The sequence below is a fragment of the Lepus europaeus genome, chromosome 5 (genome assembly GCF_033115175.1).
Source record: "Lepus europaeus isolate LE1 chromosome 5, mLepTim1.pri, whole genome shotgun sequence".
Classification (NCBI taxonomy): Eukaryota; Metazoa; Chordata; class Mammalia; order Lagomorpha; family Leporidae; genus Lepus; species Lepus europaeus.
Genome location: NC_084831.1, coordinates 151,568,446 through 151,590,132, shown reverse-complemented (window position 1 = coordinate 151,590,132; position 21,687 = coordinate 151,568,446). Strand labels below are relative to the sequence as shown.

At 42.7% G+C, this 21,687-nt stretch overlaps 1 protein-coding gene across 1 annotated transcript in view; it reads left to right on the top strand.

The window, feature by feature from the left end:
* CEP350 (centrosomal protein 350) overlaps window positions 1-21,687 on the top strand; it is a 159,467-nt gene that overhangs the window by 87,601 nt on the left and 50,179 nt on the right. Inside the window, exons 22-27 of the mRNA XM_062192943.1 lie at window positions 311-471; window positions 5,345-5,541; window positions 8,129-8,313; window positions 8,721-8,808; window positions 10,822-10,968; window positions 13,756-13,913. Of these exons, the coding sequence (XP_062048927.1) occupies window positions 311-471; window positions 5,345-5,541; window positions 8,129-8,313; window positions 8,721-8,808; window positions 10,822-10,968; window positions 13,756-13,913 (936 nt within the window). The remainder of the gene's footprint in view (window positions 1-310; window positions 472-5,344; window positions 5,542-8,128; window positions 8,314-8,720; window positions 8,809-10,821; window positions 10,969-13,755; window positions 13,914-21,687) is intronic.

Sequence of the window (21,687 nt, the reverse complement as noted above, 5' to 3'; positions counted from 1 at the left end):
TGAGTAGGAGCCCCCTTTCCCAGAAGTTTAACTTTCAAAATAAAAGGAGAAAGAGAAGGGTAGTTTAAGAATGGCGAATGATTGCTGTTATGTTTATTTCAGGATAAAACTTTCCTCTCTCCTATTCATCTTGTTCAGAATAGTTTATTCTCAGACTGGGGTCTACTTAGCTTTTTATATTTTATATTACATTTTTTTTCATTTCATACCTTGATTAAAATATATAGTCCTTTGGCCAGTTGAGTTTACTTTGAAGTTATGATTCTTATTTTATTGCCTTTTAAATTTTTTCTGTAATGTCCATGAACAGAAGTAGTAGTGGTAGCAGCCGTCAAGAAAGTCCGTCTTGCAAGGAAACTGAGAAGAAAGTTCCAGGTGAAAAGACGGAGAGCTCGGTTGAAGAGCGGGTTCAGACTGCTGCGGATGACTCCCTGCGGAGCGACAGTGTCCCTTCTCTTCCTGATGAGAAAGGTAACTCTGCTTGCACATGTGTGCGTAATCATTTGTTTGGAAACTGCAGGCAAGGTGGTCCTTACCATAAAGTCAGATAATTTGACTGAATTGTGTGCTCGTGTTTTGTGGAGAGTAAAGTTAAAAATGACGCACTTGGGTATTTGGCTGAGACTATTTCTAAGCAGTGTGGAAGGTGTGATTTCTCACTGCTTATAGTAAAAGGAAGGTATTGTTAAGCAAAAAGGAACCCTTCTTAGCATATCCATATTGTAAAAAATGAGAAAACGTGTCTAGAGAGAAAACCAAGGGTGTGATTACCTATGATTTGGTCATCTCTGCAGAGGCCGGGAATAAAGATGAGACTGTTCCCCAAAGACACTGCCAGTTGGCACTAAGGAAGCCAGGTCCCTCAGATGACTGGGATTCTGTAGGACAGGACAGCAGGATTTTTCCATCTGAACGCACTTTATCCTTCAAGAAAAAGGAAGAGTGACTCCTGGGGCAGATCAGAGATGACCAGGGCTGCTGCTGCACCACAGGCCCAGAGCACACAACCCAGGTGGCCGTGGTGTCTTCTCCATCTCAGCGGCTGGGGTCGTTTCATCTTTAGGGGCCCATCTTCCCTGCCCGTGGCCACCGAAGTGGGCTTAAAAGATGGGGCTGCCAGGGAGGGCACTGTGGCGTGGTGAGTGGGGCTGCCACCTGTGGTGTCCCATATGGGTGCTGGTTCAGGTCCTGGCTGCTCCACTTCTGATCCAGCTCTCTGCTATGGCCTGAAAAAGCAGTGGAAGATGGCCTGAGTCCTTGGACCCCTGCACTGCGTGGGAGACCCTGAGAGGGCTCCTGGCTCCAGGCTTCCAATCAGCTCAGCTCTGGTCATTGCAGCCATTTGGGGAGTGAACCCGCAGATGGAAGACCTCTCTCTCTCTCTCTGTCTCTCTCTGTCTCTCTCTCTGCCTCTGCCCCTCTGTAACTCTGCCTTTCAAATAAATAAATCTTAAAAAAGATCGTCAAGCCCACGATGATTTGGCTCATGGAATTTACCCTGCTAGGATTTATACTTGCTTGGGACAGGTTACCTCTTTGTTCTTCACAGTTTCTCCCATTTGGGTGGGAATGTTTGCTCCATGCCTGTCCCAGTATTATATTTGAAAAGCACATAACTTGTCTGATTTTTGGATTCATAGCTGGACAGGAATGTTGCCTCAGGATGGAAACATGACTTGAGTTTCACCCATTTCTGAAATGGATGAGGACTTAGGAGATTTGGACCTGGAATTGATGTCAGAATAGGCTAAGACTTTTGGAAGTTCTGAGATGAGATGAATGTATCTTGTATGCAAGGACATGAGATTTGGGCAACTAGGTAGTGGAATGTGACATACTGAATTGTGAACCCCTCAAATTTTGCATGCTGTGGCCTTCACTGCCTGTGTTGACTCTATTTGGAGATAGAGCTTTTATGGATTAAAAAAAGATAAATGAAGTCAGAAAGGTAAGCAGTTCAGTAAACTAGTGTCCTTTTTCGAAGAAGAAAAGGCATCAGAAGTATAGGCTCGGATAAGACCGCATAGGGACAGAGCCGGGAAATACTTGCCTGCAAGCCAGGAGAAGAGGCTTCAGCAGACCCCCCAATCTGGCACTTTCAGGACTGGGCCTCTGGCCTCCAGACTGAGAACACGTGTCTGTCGTGTAAGCCGCCCAGTCAGAGGTGCTGTTATGGCAGCCTCGCCAGAGTAGTGCACAGTTCATTAATGCTGGGAGGGGTGCTCAGATTTTTTTTTTTATTGACAGATACACACAACCAAATGTTTTATAGACTGCTAAATTTAACACTAATGAAATTCATTTTAGGGCCAAAGCTCACAACAGTCACTTCCATATGGGTGAGAAATAAAGGATATGGGAAAATAATAGAAGAATAATCTAGTAAGTTTCTCCTATAGCACAAATTTAACCTCTGCTGAGTTTTACCTCATTAATAATAGTGTTTGTAATGAAAATATTGGTAACAAATTGAATTATCAATAACATATGTGAGCCTTAAAAGATATATAGTAATCATGTGTGACTTGTTTAATGTTGTATTTTAGGGGGCCGGTGCCGCGGCTCACTAGGCTAATCCTCCGCCTTCGGTGTCGGCATCCCGGGTTCTAGTCCCAGTTGGGGCGCCGGTTCTGTCCCGGTTGCTCCTCTTCCAGTCCAGCTCTCTGCTGTGGCCCGAGAAGGCAGTGGAGGATGGCCTAAGTGCTGGGCCCTGCACCCGCATGGGAGACCAGGAGGAAGCACCTGGCTCCTGGCTTCGGATCGGCGCAGCGCGATGGCCATAGTGGCCATTTGGGGAGTGAACCAAAGGAAGGAAGACCTTTCTCTCTCTCTCTCTCTCTCACACACACACACACACACACACACACACACTCTCACTCTCTCTCACTGTCTAACTACCTGTCAAAAAAAAAAAAAGCCACAGCATGTCAGCCTCAGCAGCCATTGGAGGGTGAACCAATGGTAAAGGAAGACCTTTCTCTCTGTCTCTCTCTCTCACTGTCCACTCTGCCTGTCCAAGAAAAACAAAAAAAAATCTTAGGTGTTTACCATGGTGAATAAATAATTTTCAAGTAACTATAGTTGACCCGGGTACTGGCGCTGCAGGCAGAGGATTAGCCTAGGGAGCCACAGCGCTGGCCTGTTGACCCTTGAACAACATGGGTATTAAAGTGTATAGGCCCACTTATTTGTGGATTTTATTTGGAGATTTTCAACCATTTGAAAAAACGTGCAGATGAACCATGTAGTATACAAATATTAAAAATATCAAGAAAAAGTTATGTCATGAGTGCAAAAAATATGAGAGTACTTCAGAAAGTTTATGGAAGAGTGAAATTAAAAAATAAATTTAGGGCAGGCATTTGACATAAAGCTTCAGATACCACAGGGAATGTCCACCTACCATAATGGAGTGCCTGGGTAAGTCCCATCTCCACGCCCAGCTCCAACTTCCTGCTAAAGCAAGCATTCCGGGGAGACAGCAGGTGATGGCTCAAGTGATTCAGTGCTTGCCACCTTCCTAGCCCCTAGCTTTGGCCTGGCACAGTCCCAGCTGTTGGAAGCATTTGATGAGTGAACCAGTGGATGAGAGATTTCTTTGTGTTTTCTGTGATGTGGCGATGACTTCTTTGATATAACGCTTCAAGGTGTGACCCTTGGAAGGAAAAATGGAGGCATTGTACTTACTTAAGTTTAAATGATTTTCGCTCTGTGAGTGACACTGTTAAAATGAAAAAGATAAGCCACACACTGGGAGAAAGTATTGCAAATCACATATTAAAGGACGTATATCCAGAGTGTGTAAAGAACTCTCAAACTCAACAATTCCAGAATATATGTAACCTGCATCACTAAGCATAAAATTGGCCAAGTAGGATACAAATATATGTACTGTTTCTTTTGTCTTATGCTTACACTTTCCAGCCAGAACACCGGGTAAGTTACTTAGGTCAGCTCCCACCTTCTTCAGTGTCATTACCATACAATTATACAGCTAGATTCATGTGTCACAGGCTGCATTCCCTCCAAAGATCCTCCAGCATCTCGGCTGATATGTGTGTGAGCTTGTTTAGTTTATACGTTAAAATGTACTTTTTGTGATACACAGTCCCAGGATGCACAGCATCATACAAAGCAGACAAATACCATATATAAAACCGTTCATTCACCCTGAATGTCCCTGTTGGTAGTCAGCTACTCCCTCTTCCCCCAAATACCTGCAATCATTAATCTGTTTTCTATCTAAGAGTTTTATCTTTTTCAGAATGTTATAACAATGAAATAATACAATATAGCCTTTTGGATCTTGTTCTTCACTTAGTAAAATGCATTAAAAATTCATATATGTTGGATGAATCAATAGCTTGTTGCTTTTAATAACTGAATAGCAGTTGTATGGCTGTAACTACACATTTCATAGAGAACATTGTAGTTTCTTCCACCTCATAGCAGTTATGTATAATGATACTATGAACATTAGTATGTAGTTTTTTGTGTAGACATACGTTTTCATATCACTTGATAAATACTTCAGCGTGTGGTTGCCACTTATGTGGTGAGTCTTAGAATACACAGTGAAAGTGTCATCTATCACTCCATAGTTCTCATGGGCAATGAATATAAATTCCTATTGCTCTGTACTCTTGCCTCCAATTTTTTATTTTCAGGTTTTTGGATTTTACGTATTCTAAAAAGCATATTGCGGTATCTCATTGTGATGTTAATTTTCACATCTTTGATGACACGGGATACTGGAAACCTTTTCTGTGTCTATCTATGTGTGTATTTTCTTCAAAGAGGTGCCTGTTCAGAACTCTTCCTATTTAATTATTTATTTAAGATTTGACTTATTTGAGAAGCAGAGTTACGGACAGAGAGGGTTCACTCCCCAAATGGCCACAATGGCCGGAGCTGAGCCGATCTGAAGTCAGGAGCCAGGAACTTCTTCCGGGTCTCCCATGTGAGTGCCGGAGCTAAGCACTTGGGCTGTGTTCCACTGCTTTCCTAGGCCATAGGCAGAGAGCTGGATTGGAAGAGGAGCCTCTGGGACACCAGCCAACGCTTGCACTGCAAGCAGAGGCTCAGCCTACTACACCACAGCACTAGCCCTGGAACTCATTTTTAAAATTGAGTTGTTCAGCTTTCTTTGTCTCTCCCTCTCTCTGTCTGTAACTCTGCCTATCAAATCTTTAATATTGAATTGATAAAAATCATGCCTATTAATTGCTACTGATCAGCTCTAGGCATTTACATCTGATCGTCCCATAAAGAGGAAAAGGCTAATTGAATAACTGTTGAGAACAATTACAGTGATAAAATCTAGATTCTCCATGTTCTTTTTTAGATTCAACTTCTATTGCAACAGAATATTCCTTTAAATTTGATGAATCCATGACAGAAGATGAAATAGAAGAAAAATCATTTCGATCTTTACTCCCCTCCGAGAGTCATCGCAGATTTAACATGGAAAAGAAAAGAGGCCATCATGATGACTCTGATGAAGAAGCGTCCCCAGAAAAGCCCTCGTTGTCTTCTGCCAAGGTATGTTTAGTTTATCTAAGGAGGGGAACGGTTGTGGATGAGGCAGGAGGATATACTTTATACTTGAACTTAACTGTCAACTTACCACAATTAATTCCACAGAATACCAATTTTTATGTTTTTCCTGTAAAATCTTATTTCCCTTTCCTTTCAAAGTGGATTACAAATCTGTTCCTGGAATGGTACATGAAGGCTTTGATGTTCTTAGCTATTCTTTATCTATAGCTTTCTCTCTTGCTTCAATCTTTTTTATATTTTTTCCTTCAAAAAATTTATACGTAGGGTGGGCATTTGCTATAGCAGTTAAGATGCTGCTTGGAGGCCAGCGCCGCGGCTCACTAGGCTAATCCTCCGTCTGCAGCTCGGGTACCCCGGGTTCTAGTCCCGGTTGGGGCGCCGGATTCTGTCCCGGCTGCTCCTCTTCCAGGCCAGCTCTCTGCTGTGGCCCGGGAGTGCAGTGGAAGATGGCCCAAGTGCTTGGGCCCTGCACCCCCATGGGAGACCAGGAGAAGCACCTGGTTCCTGGCTTCGGGTTAGTGCAGCGCGCTGGCTGTAGCAGCCATGTGGAGGGTGAACCAAGGGAAGGAAGACTTTTCTCTCTCTCTCTCTTTCTCTCTCACTCACTGTCTAACTCTGCCTGTCAAAAAAGAAAAAAAGATGCTGCTTGGGACACCCACTTCCCATATCCTAGTGCCGGGATTCAAGTCCCAGTTCCACTGTTTGATTCCAGCTTCCTGCAATGCACACCTAGGAAACAGCAGGTAATGGCTCACTGGATCTCTGCCACCCATGTGAGAGACCTGGATTGAGTTCCTGGTTACTGGCTTTGGCCTGACCCAGCCTCAACTGTTGGAAGCATTGGGAGAGTGAACCTGTGCTGGGGAGCATTCTCTCTCTGCTTTTCACATAAATAAAAAACTAAATTACATTCACTCTTCTTATCAAATCTTGTACCTTTTTTTTTTTTTTTAAGATTTGTTTGTTTATTTGAAAGGCAGAGTTAGAGAGGCTTGGAAAAAGAGATCTTCTATCCACTGGTTCACTCTCCAAGTAGCTGTAACAGTCATGGCTGGGCCCAGTGAAGCCAGGAGCCTAGAACTCCATTCATTTGGGTGTCCCCTGTGAGTGGCAGGGACCCAAGCACTGAGCCATCTTCTGCTGCTTTCCTAGGCATGTTAGCAGGGAACTGGGTTGGAAGTGAAGCAGCCAGGACATGAACCGATGCCCATATGGGATGCTGGTGCTGCAGGTGGCAGCTTAACCCGCTGAGTTACAATGCCAGACCCAAATCATGTACCTTTTAGATAACAGGAGCAAATTGTTACAAAGTGACAGAGAGAGGGAGAGACAGAGAGAGAGGTCTTCCATCCGCTGGTTCACTCCCCAGATGACCACAATGGCTGGAGCTGTGCTGATCCTAAGCCAGGAGCCTCTTCTGGGTCTCCCATGTGGGTACAGGGGCCCAAGGACCTGGGCCATCTTCTACTGCTTCCCCAGGCCATAGCAGAGAGCTGGACTGGAAGAGAAGCAGCCGGAACTAGAACCGGCACCCGTAGGGGATGCTGGCACTTCAGGCCAGGGCTTTAACACACTGAGCCACAGCACCGGCCCCTGTTACCCCACTTTGTGTCACTAGAACAGTACCTGTGCTACAATGGCTGTTTATTAAAATTTTATTGGCTGAATAAATTAGCAGGTAAATTTTAAGTCCTCTTACATGCCTTTTTAAAGAATGTTCTTTTTGGACCAGCGATGTGGCTTAGCGGGCTAAGCTGCTGTCTGCAATGCCAGCATCCCATATAGCCGTCTGCTCTAGTCCTGGCTGCTTTATTTCTGACCCAGCTCCCTGCTAATGGCCAGGGGAAGCAGCAGAACATGGCCCAGGTGCTTGGGCCCCTGTCACCCCTGTGGAAGACCCAGAAGAATCTCCTGGCTCCTGACTTCAGCCTGGCCCAGCCCTTGTCTTTGCTGCCATTTGGGGAGTGAACCAATGGATGGAAGATTTCTCTCTCTCTCTCTCTCTCTGTCTCTCTGTCTCTGTCTCCGTCTGTCTCCCCCCCCCCCCCCACTTCTCTGTAGAAATAAATCTTTAAAATAAATCTTTTAGCCGGCGCCGTGGCTCAACAGGCTAATCCTCCGCCTTGCGGCGCCGGCACACCGGGTTCTAGTCCCGGTCGGGGCACCGATCCTGTCCCGGTTGCCCCTCTTCCAGGCCAGCTCTCTGCTGTGGCCAGGGAGTGCAGTGGAGGATAGCCCAAGTGTTTGGGCTCTGCACCCCATGGGAGACCAGGATAAGCACCTGGCTCCTGCCATCGGAACAGCGCGGTGCGCCGGCCGCAGCGCGCTACCGCGGCGGCCATTGGAGGGTGATCCAACGGCAAAAGGAAGACCTTTCTCTCTGTCTCTCTCTCTCACTGTCCACTCTGCCTGTCAAAAAAAAAAAAAATAAATCTTTTAAAAAATGTTCCTTTACGTTATTGGTGATCTTGAAAGAGAGATTTTACTTTTGTAAATGAATACCTCTTTTAATGAAAGTATGTCCAAAAGAGTTAAAAGATATCAACTTGAGATACACTGTCTACTTTAGGAGCTGAGCATGCCATTCTCAGGAGGACAAGACAGCTTCTCTAAGTTTACCATGGAGATGGTTCGGCAGTACATGAAAGAGGAGGAGATGCGGGCAGCTCACCAGTCTTCGCTTCTGCGGCTCCGAGAAAAGGCCCTGAAGGAGAAGACCAAGGCTGAGCTAGCCTGGCTGGAGCATCAGAAAAAGTGAGCCCTGCACTGAGCTTCCTTTCCACTGTTTTGTTTCTTCTTCCATGGAAAGAAAATGCTTTGCAGATATTTTTGTTTCATTTGATTTGATCAAGCATTCTAAGATCTCCCTAATACTCATTCGCCTTTCATTTCTTCCATAGCTCAGCTGACTGATCTTTATATTGTCATTTTATACTTAATTCCTCTACAATGTAACCTTTCCAAGTCTTTCTATCTTTAAAGGACACAGTTTTGGGCTTTATATATGTAATCAGTAAAGTACTTGTTGGGATATGAGTTGCTGCATGAAGTAACTCTTTTCCACTTTGGGAAATGTTAAATGGATTTATAGATTTTTTTAGTACTCAAGAATTCTAAGAAATTTGATGTAATCTTTGTCTCTCTGAAAAAATCATGTGCAGACATCTGCGAGACAAGGGAGAGGATGATAAAATGCCCCCACTCCGGAAGAGACAGCGTGGCTTGCTGTTAAGGTTGCAGCAAGAAAAGGTATGTAGAGGAAACGGCCCTGCAAACACCTCATCCTCCATTACCTTGTGAATGCGTCGTTTTATGAGGTTTAATTTATACTTAACCACTGTTTATGCCTATATTAATATAATTAGAGGGATGGTTTGGTAGTCTGTTTCTCCTAAATTAGGATTGCATGTTACTGCTAATTTAATATACGGTACACAGTCAAGCCTTTTGCCTTCATGTTATACACAGAAAGTACTCTTTTGAAATGTACATTTAAAAAATTGAGGTATGTGAAAAAGTCCTTTTGGATTAATTTTTTAGTCATTTTTCCAAAAATTTTTTGATATATTAATTACAATTTTACAAATACTTGACTTATCGACTTAGAAAGACTTCACTTTTGAGCCTGGCAAGGCTGCTGGTGGTACAGTGGTTAGGAGCTCAGGCTCTGGAGTCAGATTGCCTAGTCTCACGTCCCAGCTCTCCTAGTTACAGGTTTCAGAACCTTGGATGCGTTTCTTCATTTTCTCTGTGTCTGTAAACCAAGGATAATAATAATAATGTACTTTATTAGGGTTGTTGGTAGGAATAAGTTAATATATAAAATAAATTTAGGGCAGACCTTGGCATAATGGTATGTATTCTATAAATGTTAGTTACTACTATTTAAAGATGTATTTGTTTATTTGAAAGAGTAGTGGTGTCAGGGGGTGACACAGATGTTTCATCCACTGGTTTACTCACCAAATGGCCACATTGGCTGAGAGTAGGCCAGGCTGAAGCTAGAAGCCCAGAACTCTAGGCAGATCAAGTCTCCCACATGGGTGGCAGGGACCCAAGTACCCAGGATGTCATCCATTGCTTTCCCAGGCACATTAGCAGGGAACCTGATAGGAGAGAGAGAGAGAAAGTCTTCCATCCACTGCTTCACTCCCTAAATGGCCACAGCTGCTGGAGCTGGCCCAATGCCAGGAGCAGGAACCAGGAGCTTCTTTCAGGTCTCCCATGTGGGTGCAGGACCCAAGGACTTGGACCATCTTCTCCTGCTTTCCCAGGCCATAGCAGAGAGCTGGATCAGAAGTGGAGCAGCTGGGTCTCGAACTGGTGCCCATATGGGATGCCGGCACTGCAGATGGCAGCTATAGTGTTCAGTGTTTCTGGCAGCACTGTTAAGTAGAAACAATCCTTTTTTGAATGTAGTTTTTAGGAGCCAGTGTTATGGCGTAGTAGGATAAGCTGATGCCTACAATGCTGGCATCCCACTCGGGCAATGATTCAAGACCTGGCTGCTCCACTTTAGTTCCAGCTCCCCGTTATGTACCTGTGAAAGCATCAGAAGATAGTCCAAGTGCTTGAGCCCCTGCACTCATGTGGGAGACCCAGAAAAGGCTCCTGGCTCCTGGCCCTGGCTGTTGTGGTCATTTGGAGAATGAACTAGCAAACAAAAGATTTTGTGTGTATGTGTGTGTGTCTCCCCTTCTCGCTGTAACTTTGCCTTTCAAATAAATAAAAATAAAGCAGTTTTAAAAACTGTTTTAAGGACCATAAAATGATTCCTCATGTTTGACTTGTTTATGCTACTTTTAGGAATCTTTCCTAAAGAAGTAATTCATAATATGAAACGATTATAGACAATAAATCATGATTTTGAATAGTGAAAAAGTATAAAGTCCTAAGAATTTGATAATAGACTAGTGGTTATATATATTAATTATTTTACTTGACAGGCAACTGTTAAATCAGTGGTAAGACCAAGTGACTGTACTGAAAAATGTGAACCATGTTAAGTTTAAAAAAGAGTTAGGAAATTATTGGTCTGTTATAATTTTAATTATTTAAGGGATCATATTAAATTACTTTAGAGTGATGGAGTTATGTATAACTTTATCCCTTTCTCTCTACTTTAAAAATTTTTGGTGTTATTACTTTTATCTTGAAACACTGTGTATTTACTTCTGATATGTGATGATTGGATTTTGTTTTTAAAATGCTACACTTGACTGTTCCAAATCTCAGGTTCTCTCCTAACTTTTTAAACCTTAGGCAGAAATAAAACGTCTTCAAGAAGCCAATAAGGCAGCTCGGAAGGAAAGACAGCTGATTCTTAAACAGCAGGAGGAGATAGAAAGGATCCGACAGACCACTATAAAACTGCAGGAGAGGTTGAAGTCAGCAGGGGAGAATAAACTGGTAAGTTACATGAAATTATTTGTTTTCTGCCTCATGTTGCTTGTTGATACCTTACTATGCCTCATGTTCCAGCATGTCGAGTGTGTTCATTGAAACCATATAATACAATAACGAGCTAGCGTAAAGTTCTATGTATGTGCCATCATTATAAATGAGAGTTTTTATTTTTTCCCATGGAATATTCAGTTTTTGAAAGGGGCACATGATTGCTCTGGTAGCTTTAACTGTTTTACTTATGGGGTGGGAGTTTGGTCTAGTTGTTAGGAAGCTGGCTGGGATGCCTGCATCCGGGTCCTGACTCCAGACCCCCATTCCAGCTTCCTGCCACTGTGGGCTCTGGGAAGCAGAGGCGATGGCTCAAGTGGCTGAGTTCCAGCTCCTGATTCTGTTCTTGCTTAGCTCCAGCCAGTACTTGCAGGCGTTTGGGGAGTGAACCAGTGGATGGAAGCGCTCTGCTTGTGCTCTCATCAAAAAACAAACAAAAAAAACAGGAAGTCTTCCATTTACAAACTAAATAACTAACTTGGGACAGAGAGCTTTGCTGTTATGAGTTTAAATTTATTCTTCTGAATTAATAGGAGAGACAGTTTTGCTGTTTATTTGATACTTCAGCTATCTAATTTTAATATGATACAAGATTCAAAGGAGATGATCAGTCAAAAAATTTGGACCAATTCTAAGGACTATAATATGGTGGGGTACTACTTGTTGGAAAACCTAGATATAGCAGTATAATCTAAAAAATCTCTAATATTCTCTGCTTTGGTTTTTTTAAATGCACTTTAAATTTTGAAACAATGTGAAACCTATAGAAAAATTTCACAGTACAAAGAATTGTTTCTCTGAGTCACTTGAGAGTAAGATGGCAACAAATTAACATTAATACAGTACTGCTATTTAACCTAGACACCCTTTAAATGTCTCCAGTTGTCACAACAGTGTTCTTTATGGCAAAAGTAAGTTCAGAGTTACATGTTGGGTGTGGTTTTCACGCCTCTTTAGTCTCCTCCAGTCTATAAAACCTTTTTGACTCTCATGAGTTTGACGCATTATATCTCACATCGGGGCCGGCATTGTGGCACAGTGGGTTAAGCTGCCACTTGCAACACTAGCATCCTATGACAGCTTCCCATCCAACTTCCTGCTAATGTACCTGGAAAGAAAGCAGAAGGTGACCCACATCCTTGAGCCCCTGCGGCCCATTTGGGAGACCAGGATGTAGTTCTTGGCTCCTAACCTCAGCATGGGCTGAAGCCTGGCTGTTTCAGCCATTTGAGGAGTGAACCAGTGGATGGAAGATTCTCCCCCCCACCCCCCAGCCCTGCCCCGTACCTTTAAAATAAATAAATAATTTTTTTTTTTTTTAAGCAAAGAGGATTACATGCCAGTTACTCTGCAGAATGTTTTTTAACTTGAGTTTGTCTGATATTTCCTCATGATTAGATTCAGATTGTGATCTTTAGCAGGAATATCACCAAAGTGATACCGGGTTCTTATTGCATTTAGTCAGTTGGTACCTGATTTTGATTGATCCTATACTGATGATAGTGACTTGTTTACTGAATTAAGGTGGTATCTACCAAATTCACTATGAGGTTACCTTGTTTTCCTTATAATGAGTAAGTACATTGTATAAAGGTATTTTGAGACTATACATAATTTATTTATCAAAGTTTAATTGATTCTCTTATCTATATCAGCATTAAGTTGTGGATTTCTATCTTATTTCTGGTTATAATCTGTTACTATATTATTTGGTGCTCACTTTGTCCAAATTGAGAAAGAAGAAGCTCATTCATGCAGATTTCTGTATCTTCTCTGTTTGTCCCATCTGTTTTTGAATACTTGCGTGTTTCTGGAACAATAAGATGTTTCAAGGTCATTTTATACTTTCCTTGTCCCAGCCTTAAAATCAATCATTTCTCCATGGAGGAAAGTTATTTAGAAAGCAAAATTTGGTGGTGGATATGCTCATTCTATTTTAATTTTGGTCTTACTATACAACAAATCTTGGGAATAAGTATATGTAGATATAGATAAACATGTTCAGCATGTATTTTATATATGTGATGCAGAAAATAGAATTAAATGATAGGTTTATTTTGATGCAGACAGTTAAAATTTATGCACATGATTAGTGTTGAAAATTTTTCCATGGGTTTATGTAAAATGCATGTTATGAAACAGCTATACATGAATTTCAAAAACCTTTTAAACTAAAAGTTATCTTTTCATTACATTTCATAAACTTTTTGAAATCACCTTTTATATAAAATCCTGAGCTCAGATTGACAACCTCCAGTTTCATTCCACCACAAGGTTTTATTTTGATTTTTTTTTTATCTGAAAGAGAAATCACACATATTTCATTTGCTGGTTCACTTCCTAGAACCCTGCAACAGCTAGGGTTAGGCCAGGCCAAAGCCAGGAGCGAGAACCTCAGTCTGAGTCTTCTACACGGGTGGCAGGAACCCAGCTACTTCCGCCATCACCTGCTGCCTCCCAGGGTACACTTCAGCAGGAAGCTGGAATTGGAATGGAATCAGGACTCAAACCCAGACACTTCCCTATCAGATGTGATGTCCCATGTGGTATCTTAACTGCTAGGCTAAATGCCAACCCCAAGCTGTTATTTTTCACCCTTTTTTAATCATTTTGAAGTATGAGATATGTTTTTAATACCATAAGTGACATCTTCAACTCTTGTTACAGGCATTGTTTTGAGAATGAACTTAGCTTTGAACTGACAGTGTTTATGTTCAGTAAACTTCTGCTTCTTGTGTGCAGGACTCTCACAGTGATGATGATGTGAAAGACAGTAAAGCAGCTAGTCCTGGTCCAGCTGACTTGGAGACCCGCAGTCCTTCTCCTGTGTCAATCTCCAGCAGTGAAACCAGCAGCATTATGCAGAAGCTGAAGAAAATGAGAAGCCGCATGGATGAAAAGTAATTCATTTTTATAAAATATTTAGGTTACTTTGAAACAATATTTTATTATGCTTGAAACAAATAATATTTTAATATGCTTCATTAGATTGCAGTGAGACAGGAAAATATTTTATGGATTAAGTAACATTTTAGCAGAATTATTAGATCAGGCTAGAACTCAGTTACCTAGATCTTATTTATATACAAATTGGTTTCTTATTTTTTTTAAAGTATTCTTTGCACATATACTCATGACAATGCTTTTTCCTTTCTTATATTAAAAGAAAAAATATGTCTACCATCTTGGGGGAGCAACCAATTGTATATACTGGCATTTCATCATGTTTCAGGCTTATTCAAATAGAAGAATAAAATTTTAACCTTGTGAGTAGATGTGAGTTGCCATGCTAAAACCAGAAAGACTGAAATTCTCCTGGGATATTGAGTGATTTGGCACTCAAACCTTTTTCTAAAAGATTTCTAAGAATTACTTTTTAAAGACTTTTGAGAAAGCTACTCCTACTTAGATGTAACTCAGTTATATAATATAAATGACATTTACATAATTACGGGAATTTTACACTTAATTTATATTAAATTAGTGTAAGTTGCATTAAATTAGTGTACATTTAATTAAATGCAATTGTAAGTTACCTGCTTGTGGACTTTTCCCTTGCCTGAGCAACTTCCATCAGATGTGTAGCTAGCTTCCTTGAAGCCCGTTAAATATGAAAGAGAACCATCAGAAATTTGTGTTGACCGCTGTTGCAAGTTAGCAGTCTGAACCACAGATTGAACTTTTGTCTATATCCTTTGGCAGTATTGGGTACGTCATCAAATTTAATGATGTGCTACATTTATATGTGACACCAACCTATGATATAATTAGTTTTGGAACAAAGAGTTGTAACTTACTTCCTGTAGGTACAGTTACAAGGGTAGTTCAAAGTGTTAATAGAAAATAGAATGGGTGGGGGGCAGCGCTGTGCATAGCAGGTAAAGCCGCTGCCTGCTGTGCCGGCATCCCATTTGGGCACCAGTTCGAGACCCGGCTGCTCCACTTCTGATCCAGCTCTCTATTATGGCCTGGGAAAGCAGTAGAGGATGGCCCAAGTCCCTGGGCTCCTGCACCCGCATGGGAGACCTGGAAGAAGCTCCTGGCTCCTGGCTTTAGATCGGCGCAGCTCTGGCCATTGAAGCCAATTGGGGAGTGAACCAGTGGATGGAAGACCTCTCTCTCTCTCTCTTTCTCTCTGTCTCTCTTTCTCTCTCTATGTAACACCGACTTTCAAATAAATAAAATCAATCTTAAAAAAAAAAAAAGAAAATAGAATGAAAAGATAAATCTGTACATATCAGGAATATTTAAAAAATTCATGAATATTTCCCATATTCTCATGAATATGAGAAAATTATGAATGAATTTCAACATTGTTTTACCCCAAAATAAGCTCATCTTAATTCCATTGTTCCATGAACTTTTTGAAGTACCTTTTTATACCTTGGCAATTCATTACAAGACAGCCATTTTGTAACTTAAAAGTACTTACATTGATTATGAAAATAGCTTTAAAAAATAAGTACAGACTTTAAAATTAAAAAATATAGGGAGCTGGTGCTTTCCCAGGAGCATTCAGTTAGAGAGCTGAATCAAAAGTGGAGGACCTGGGCCTCAAAACAGCACCCTTGTGGGATGCGGGCATTGTAGGCAGTGGCTCAACCTGCTGCTCCACGGTGCTTGCCCCTGATAAAATTGATTAACCTGTATAGGTATGCTGTATTATTCCAGGGTTCTATGAATTAAAAATTAGAATATCTCTTGTATATTTTTACCACTGATTTGACTTTTTTTTTTTTTTTTTTTTTTTGGACAGGCAGAGTGAGATAGTGAGAGAGAGAGAGAGAAAGGTCTTCCGTTGGTTCACCCTCCAATGGCTGCCTCGGCCGGCGCGCTGATCCGATGGCAGGAGCCAGGTGCTTCTCCTGGTCTCCCATGCAGGTGCAGGGCCCAAGGACTTGGGCCATCCTCCACTGGACTCCTGGGCCATAGCAGAGAGCAGGCCTGGAAGAGGGGCAACCGGGACAGAATCCGGTGCCCCAACCAGGACTAGAACCCGGTGCCAGCGCTGCAGGTGGAAGATTAGCATATTGAGCCGTGGCGCCGGCTGATTTGACATTTACATCTCCCTCCAAATATTGTTGAATGGTAAATGCTGGGGGTAAGACAGTTTTCAGGGTGACTGATCACTTGGTCTTCCATTTGAGTAAGTCTTCACTGCCAGTCTCTTAGAAATGACAGTCTAGGGGCTGGCACTGTGGCATAGCAGGTAAAGCTGCCGCCTGCAGTGCCAGCATCCTGTATAGGCCCTGGGTCAAGACCCAGCTGCTCCTTTTCCAATCCAGTTCCCTGCTAATAGACCTGGGAAACTCCTTGTACCTCTGCACCCACATGGGAGACCTGGAAGAAGCTCCTGGCTTCTAGCTTTGGATCAGCCCAGCCCCAGCTATTTGTGACCATTTGGGGAGTGAACCGGTGGATGGAAGATCTCGATCACTCTCTCTCTCTGTCCCTCCCTCCTTCTCTTTCTGTCTCTCTCTCTCTAGCTCTGCCTTTCAAATAAATAAGTAAATCTTTAAAAAAAAAAAAAAACAACCTGGAGCCAGCACTGTGGCTTTGCGGGTAAAGCCGCCGCCTGCAGTGCCGACATCCCATTTGGGCACCAATTCGAGTCCTGGATGCTCCACTTCTGATCCAGCTCTCTGCTATGTCCTGGGAAAGCAGTAGAAGATGGCCCAAGTCCTTGGCCCTTTGCACCCATGTGGGAGACCAGAAAGAAGCTCCTGGCTTCAGATCAGCATAATTCCAGCTATTGCGGTCATCTGGGGAGTGAACCAGCAAATGGAAGACCTCTCTCTCTCTGCCTCTCAAATAAATAAATGTTTAAAAAAAAAGAAATGGTAATCTAATAAGTTAATCACATCTGTAGAAGGGACTCGGTCTTGTTTGTAAGGTTATTCAATTTATAAAGTGCTTATGTAAAGCTTTAATTATTTAAAGCTTTAAAAAATCCTAAGTGACGGCCAGCTCACTACACTAATCCTCTGCCTGCAGCGCCGGCACTCCGGGTTCTAGTCCCGGTTGGGGCGCCGGGTTCTATCCCGGTTGCCCCTCTTCCAGTGCAGCTCTCTACTGTGGCCTGGGAAGGCAGTGGAGGATGGCCCAAGTCCTTGGGCCCTGCACCCGTATAGGAGACCAGGAGAAGCACCTGGTTCCTGGCTTCAGATTGGCGCAGCGCCGGCCGTATCGGCCATTTGGGGGTGAACCAATGGAAGGAAGACCTTTCTCTCTGTCTCTCTCTTTCACTGTCTAACTTTGCCTGTCAAAAAAAAAAAAAAAGAATCCTAACTGACAAATTGAATTTAGATTTATTGTTATTTTTGTAGAATTCAAAATATTAGTCACCTGGAATTTTTTGTATCACTGTTCTGTCTTTGTCCACTCCTATGGTAGCCTTTTGAGAAGTCTGTTAAGGAGAATAGGCCTTGAAGCATTCAGTGACTGCTTTTTTATTTTTTAAACATTTTTTTAAAAAAGGTTATTTATTTGAAAGGCAAAAGAGGCAGAGACAGACAAAGATATCCCGTCTCTAGTTCACTCCCCACTACCTGCAACAGACCAGGGTAGGCCAGGCAGAAGCCAGACCAGGAATTCAGTCTGGATTTCCCATATGGGTGGCAAGGACCCAACTACTTGAAGTGTCACTTGCTGCTTCCAGGGTGAGCATTAGCAGGAAGCTGGGATGGAGAGCAAAACCCAGGTGTCCCAAGCAGCAGCTTAACTGCCATCACCAGTGCCTACTCAGAGTGGTTTTTTTTTTTTTTTTTTTTTTTTTTTTTTTTTTTAAGATTTATTTATTTGAAAGCAAAGTGACAGAGAGGGAGAGAGAGACAGGCAGACATACAGACAAAAGAGAGATCTGATCCACTGGTTCATTTCCCAAATGGCTGCAATGTCTAGGACTGGTCCGTCTGAAGCCAGAAGCCCAGAACTCCATCCAGGTCCCCCACATGATTGGCAGGGACCCACAGACCAAGGCCATCTGCTGCCTTTCCAGGCACATCAGCAGGGAGCTGGACCAGAAGCTGAATAGCCGAGACACAAAACCACACTCCCATATGGGATGCTGGGTCACAGTCCATGGCTAAACCCACTACACCATGTCGGCCCCCCAGTCCAACTTTTTTTGTTTTTTAAGATTTTTATTTATTTGAAAGGCAGAGTTTCAGAGCGGTAGAGAGAGCGAGAGAGAGAGAGGTCTTCCATCTGCTATTTCACTCCCCAAATGGCTGCAGCCAGAGCTGGGCCAGGCAAAAGCCAGGAACAGGAGCTTCTTCTTGATCTCCCACACAGGTGCAGGGGCCTGAGGACTTGGGGGCCATCTTCTCCTGCTTTCCCAGGCCATAGCAGAGAGCTGGATGGGAAGTGGAGCAGCCAATACTCGAACTGGCACCCATATGGGATGCTGGCACTGCAGGTGGCAGCTTTACCTGCTATGCCACAGTGCAACCCCCAGTCCAACTTCTTGATCTGTTGTTTGAAGCTGTGTAGTTGTGTTAGTGGTAGGGATGGGTTAAGAGTTGAGGTAGCATGGCTGGCACCGCGGCTCACTAGGCTAATCCTCTGCTTGTGGCACCGGTACTCCAGGTTCTAGTCCCAGTTGTGGCGCCGGTTCTGTCCCGGTTGCTCCTCTTCCAGTCCAGCTCTCTGCTGTGGCCCAGGAAGGCAGTGGAGGATGGCCCACGTGCTTGGGCCCTGCACCCGCATGGGAGACCAGGAGGAAGCACCTGGCTCCTGGCTTCGGATCGGCGCAGCGCGCTGGCCATAGCAGCCATTTGTGGGGTGAACCAACGGAAGGAAGACCTTCCTCTCTGTCTTTCTCTCTCACTGTCTAACTCTGCCTGTCAAAAAAAAAAAAAAAAGAGTTGAGGTAGCAAAGAAATGTTCAGATGATGGTGTTGAAATTTGAGGATGATCTAGAGTATTTTCCAAAATGATGTGCTAAAAAGGAAAATCATTATGTATTTTTTTTATCTCAGGACAAAACAACATAAAAACTAGTTCTTAAATACCATTTATATTACTAAAGCTTTAGAGTAGATTTTGTTCAACAGTGTTGGAATGTCAGCTCAATAAATAAAGAATTGATTACTTTTGTAGTTATTTGCTACAGTAGACATGTAACAATAAAATTATTGGAACCTTTGCTACTTTGTAACCAGGCACTATATGTTCCATAGATTTGCCAAGGCAGTCAAACATATTTTATTGATTTAAAACTGCTTCTCAATATGTTTAGCTAACAGTATGGGGGAACTTTTTCATTTATATATATATATATATATATATATATATATGAAATATATATATTTTATATATATGCAATATATATAATATATATACCCTTGCTTATCGGTAGCTCTGTGCATTCAGACTTTTATGGTGGACAGTCTTCTGAAGTATTCATACGATTCTGAAAGATTTTTTCCTTTAATGTTCCACTGAGAAAATAATGCCTTTGTTAAAATTTATATTTCTAATATATGGCTTTTCTTAGCCTGTTTATTTAATTGGCATTTTATAGTTTTATAAATTATTTTTGTTTTTCATTATGTTGAAAAGCAAAAAAAAATCTCAAAATGTAACAGTCATAATAATGAAAATTTATTTATAAAATACGTGAAGTAGATTTAATCCGCAGACTGAATAGCATCAAATCTTCTTAGTTTTATTTGTACGTGAAATTTGAGTTTTGTCTATTACTCTGATGGACATTATTTACAATATAAGTGGATTCCCTGTAATCATCAAACAGATATTCATAAATAAAAATACATTGCAATTAATTCTTCCTGTTATTTTGCCAATTTCATTTCAGGAAAATTGTTTGCAGAGCAAATGTGATACTGAAAGAATATTGTTATCTTTTTAAGTATTGCACTACTTAAAATAGGATGCTGCATTTTTTCTTCATTTCTTAACAGTAGCTATTCTTACTATTTATTATATGCTTGTTTTCTCAACACTTATTTATTGAGTAATGTATGAATACACTAGATTCTAAGTGATACAGAGATAAACACAAACGCCGCCCTCAGTGGACTCTGGCATTTAGCACAGCAGTTAAGACACTACTTTAGGCCGGCACCGCGGCTCAACAGGCTAATCCTCCGCCTTGCGGCGCCAGCACACCGGGTTCTAGTCCCGGTTGGGGCACCAGATTCTATCCCAGTGGCCCCTCTTCCAGGCCAGCTCTCTGCTATGGCCCGGGAAGGCAGTGGAGGATGGCCCAAGTGCTTGGGCCCTGCACCCGCACGGGAGACCAGGAGAAGCACCTGGCTCCTGGCTTCAGATCAGCGTGATGCGTTAGCCGCAGCGGCCATTGGAGGGTGAACCAACGGCAAAAAGGAAGACCTTTCTCTCTGTCTCTCTCCCTCTCACTATCCACTCTGCCTGTCAAAAAAAAAAAAAAAAAGACAGTACTTTAGGGACACCACGTCGCTTATCAGAGAGTCAGGACCCAGTGTCACTTCTGATTCCAGCTTCCTGCTGGTGCACCCTGGAAAGCAGCAGGTGGTGGATGAAGTCCCTGACACTCATGTGCAAGACCCACATAGAGTTCTAGGCTCCTAGCTTTGACCTGGCCCACCTTGGCTGTTGTGGGCGTCTGGGGAGTGAACCAGCAGATAGAAGATCTCGCTGTATGTCTCTGTCTCTGTCTTTCAAATAAAACATAATTTTTTAAAAAAGAGTTACACCCTAGGTGGGAAAACAGAAGAATGATGGGTAGGTTTAGAGAAGTATATATAACAGTCACTCTGAAAATTCAGAATAGAAGGAAAAGCTTTACTAACATGAGTATACCAAGGAATTTTTATAGATCAATGGTCAGAATTAAATGTATTTTTTAACTGGGAAATACTTTGTAGCATGAGAAGAAGCAAAAAAGAAAAAAGCATATAGTGGGGTTTTTTGTTTTCGATTCTTCATTGCAGAGCAAAGTAGTGTAGTCAGAAAGCATCTTAAATGTTTTTTAAAAAATTTATTTTTTTGAAAGTCAAAGTTACAGAGAGAGAGAGAGAGAGAGAAAGGTCTTCCAGCCAGTAGTTCACTCCCCAAATGGCTGCAACGGCCAGAGCTAGCCAATCCGGAGCCAGGAGTTAGGAGCCTCTTCCAGGTCTCCCACATGGATACAGGGTCTCAAGCACTTGGGCCACCTTCCGCTGTTTTCCCAGGCACATGAGTAGGGAGCTGGATTGGAAGAGGAGCAGCTGGGACTTGAACTAGCACTTATATGGGATGCCAACACTGCAGGCAGTGGCTTTACCCACCATACAAAAGTGCCGGCTCCTTAAATATTCCTTTTACACTTAGTAGTTCGCTCAGAAAAACAATGAGCAAGATGAACTGATTGGGGCCGACACTGTGGTGCAGTGGCACAGTGGGTTAACGCCCTGGCCTGAAGTGCTGGCATGCCATATGGGCACTGGTTCTAGTCCTGGCTGCTCCTCTTCTGATCCAGCTCTCTGCTATGACCTGGGAAAGCAGTAGAGGATGGCCCAAGTCCTTGGGCCCCTGTACTCGCAGGGGAGACCCGGAGGAAGCTCCAGGCTCCTGGCTTCGGATGTGCACAGCTCCAGCCATTGCAGCCAATTGGGGAGTGAACCAGCGGATGGAAGATCAATCTCTCTCTCTCTCTCTCTGTCTCTTTCTCTCCTCTCTCTGTGTAACTCT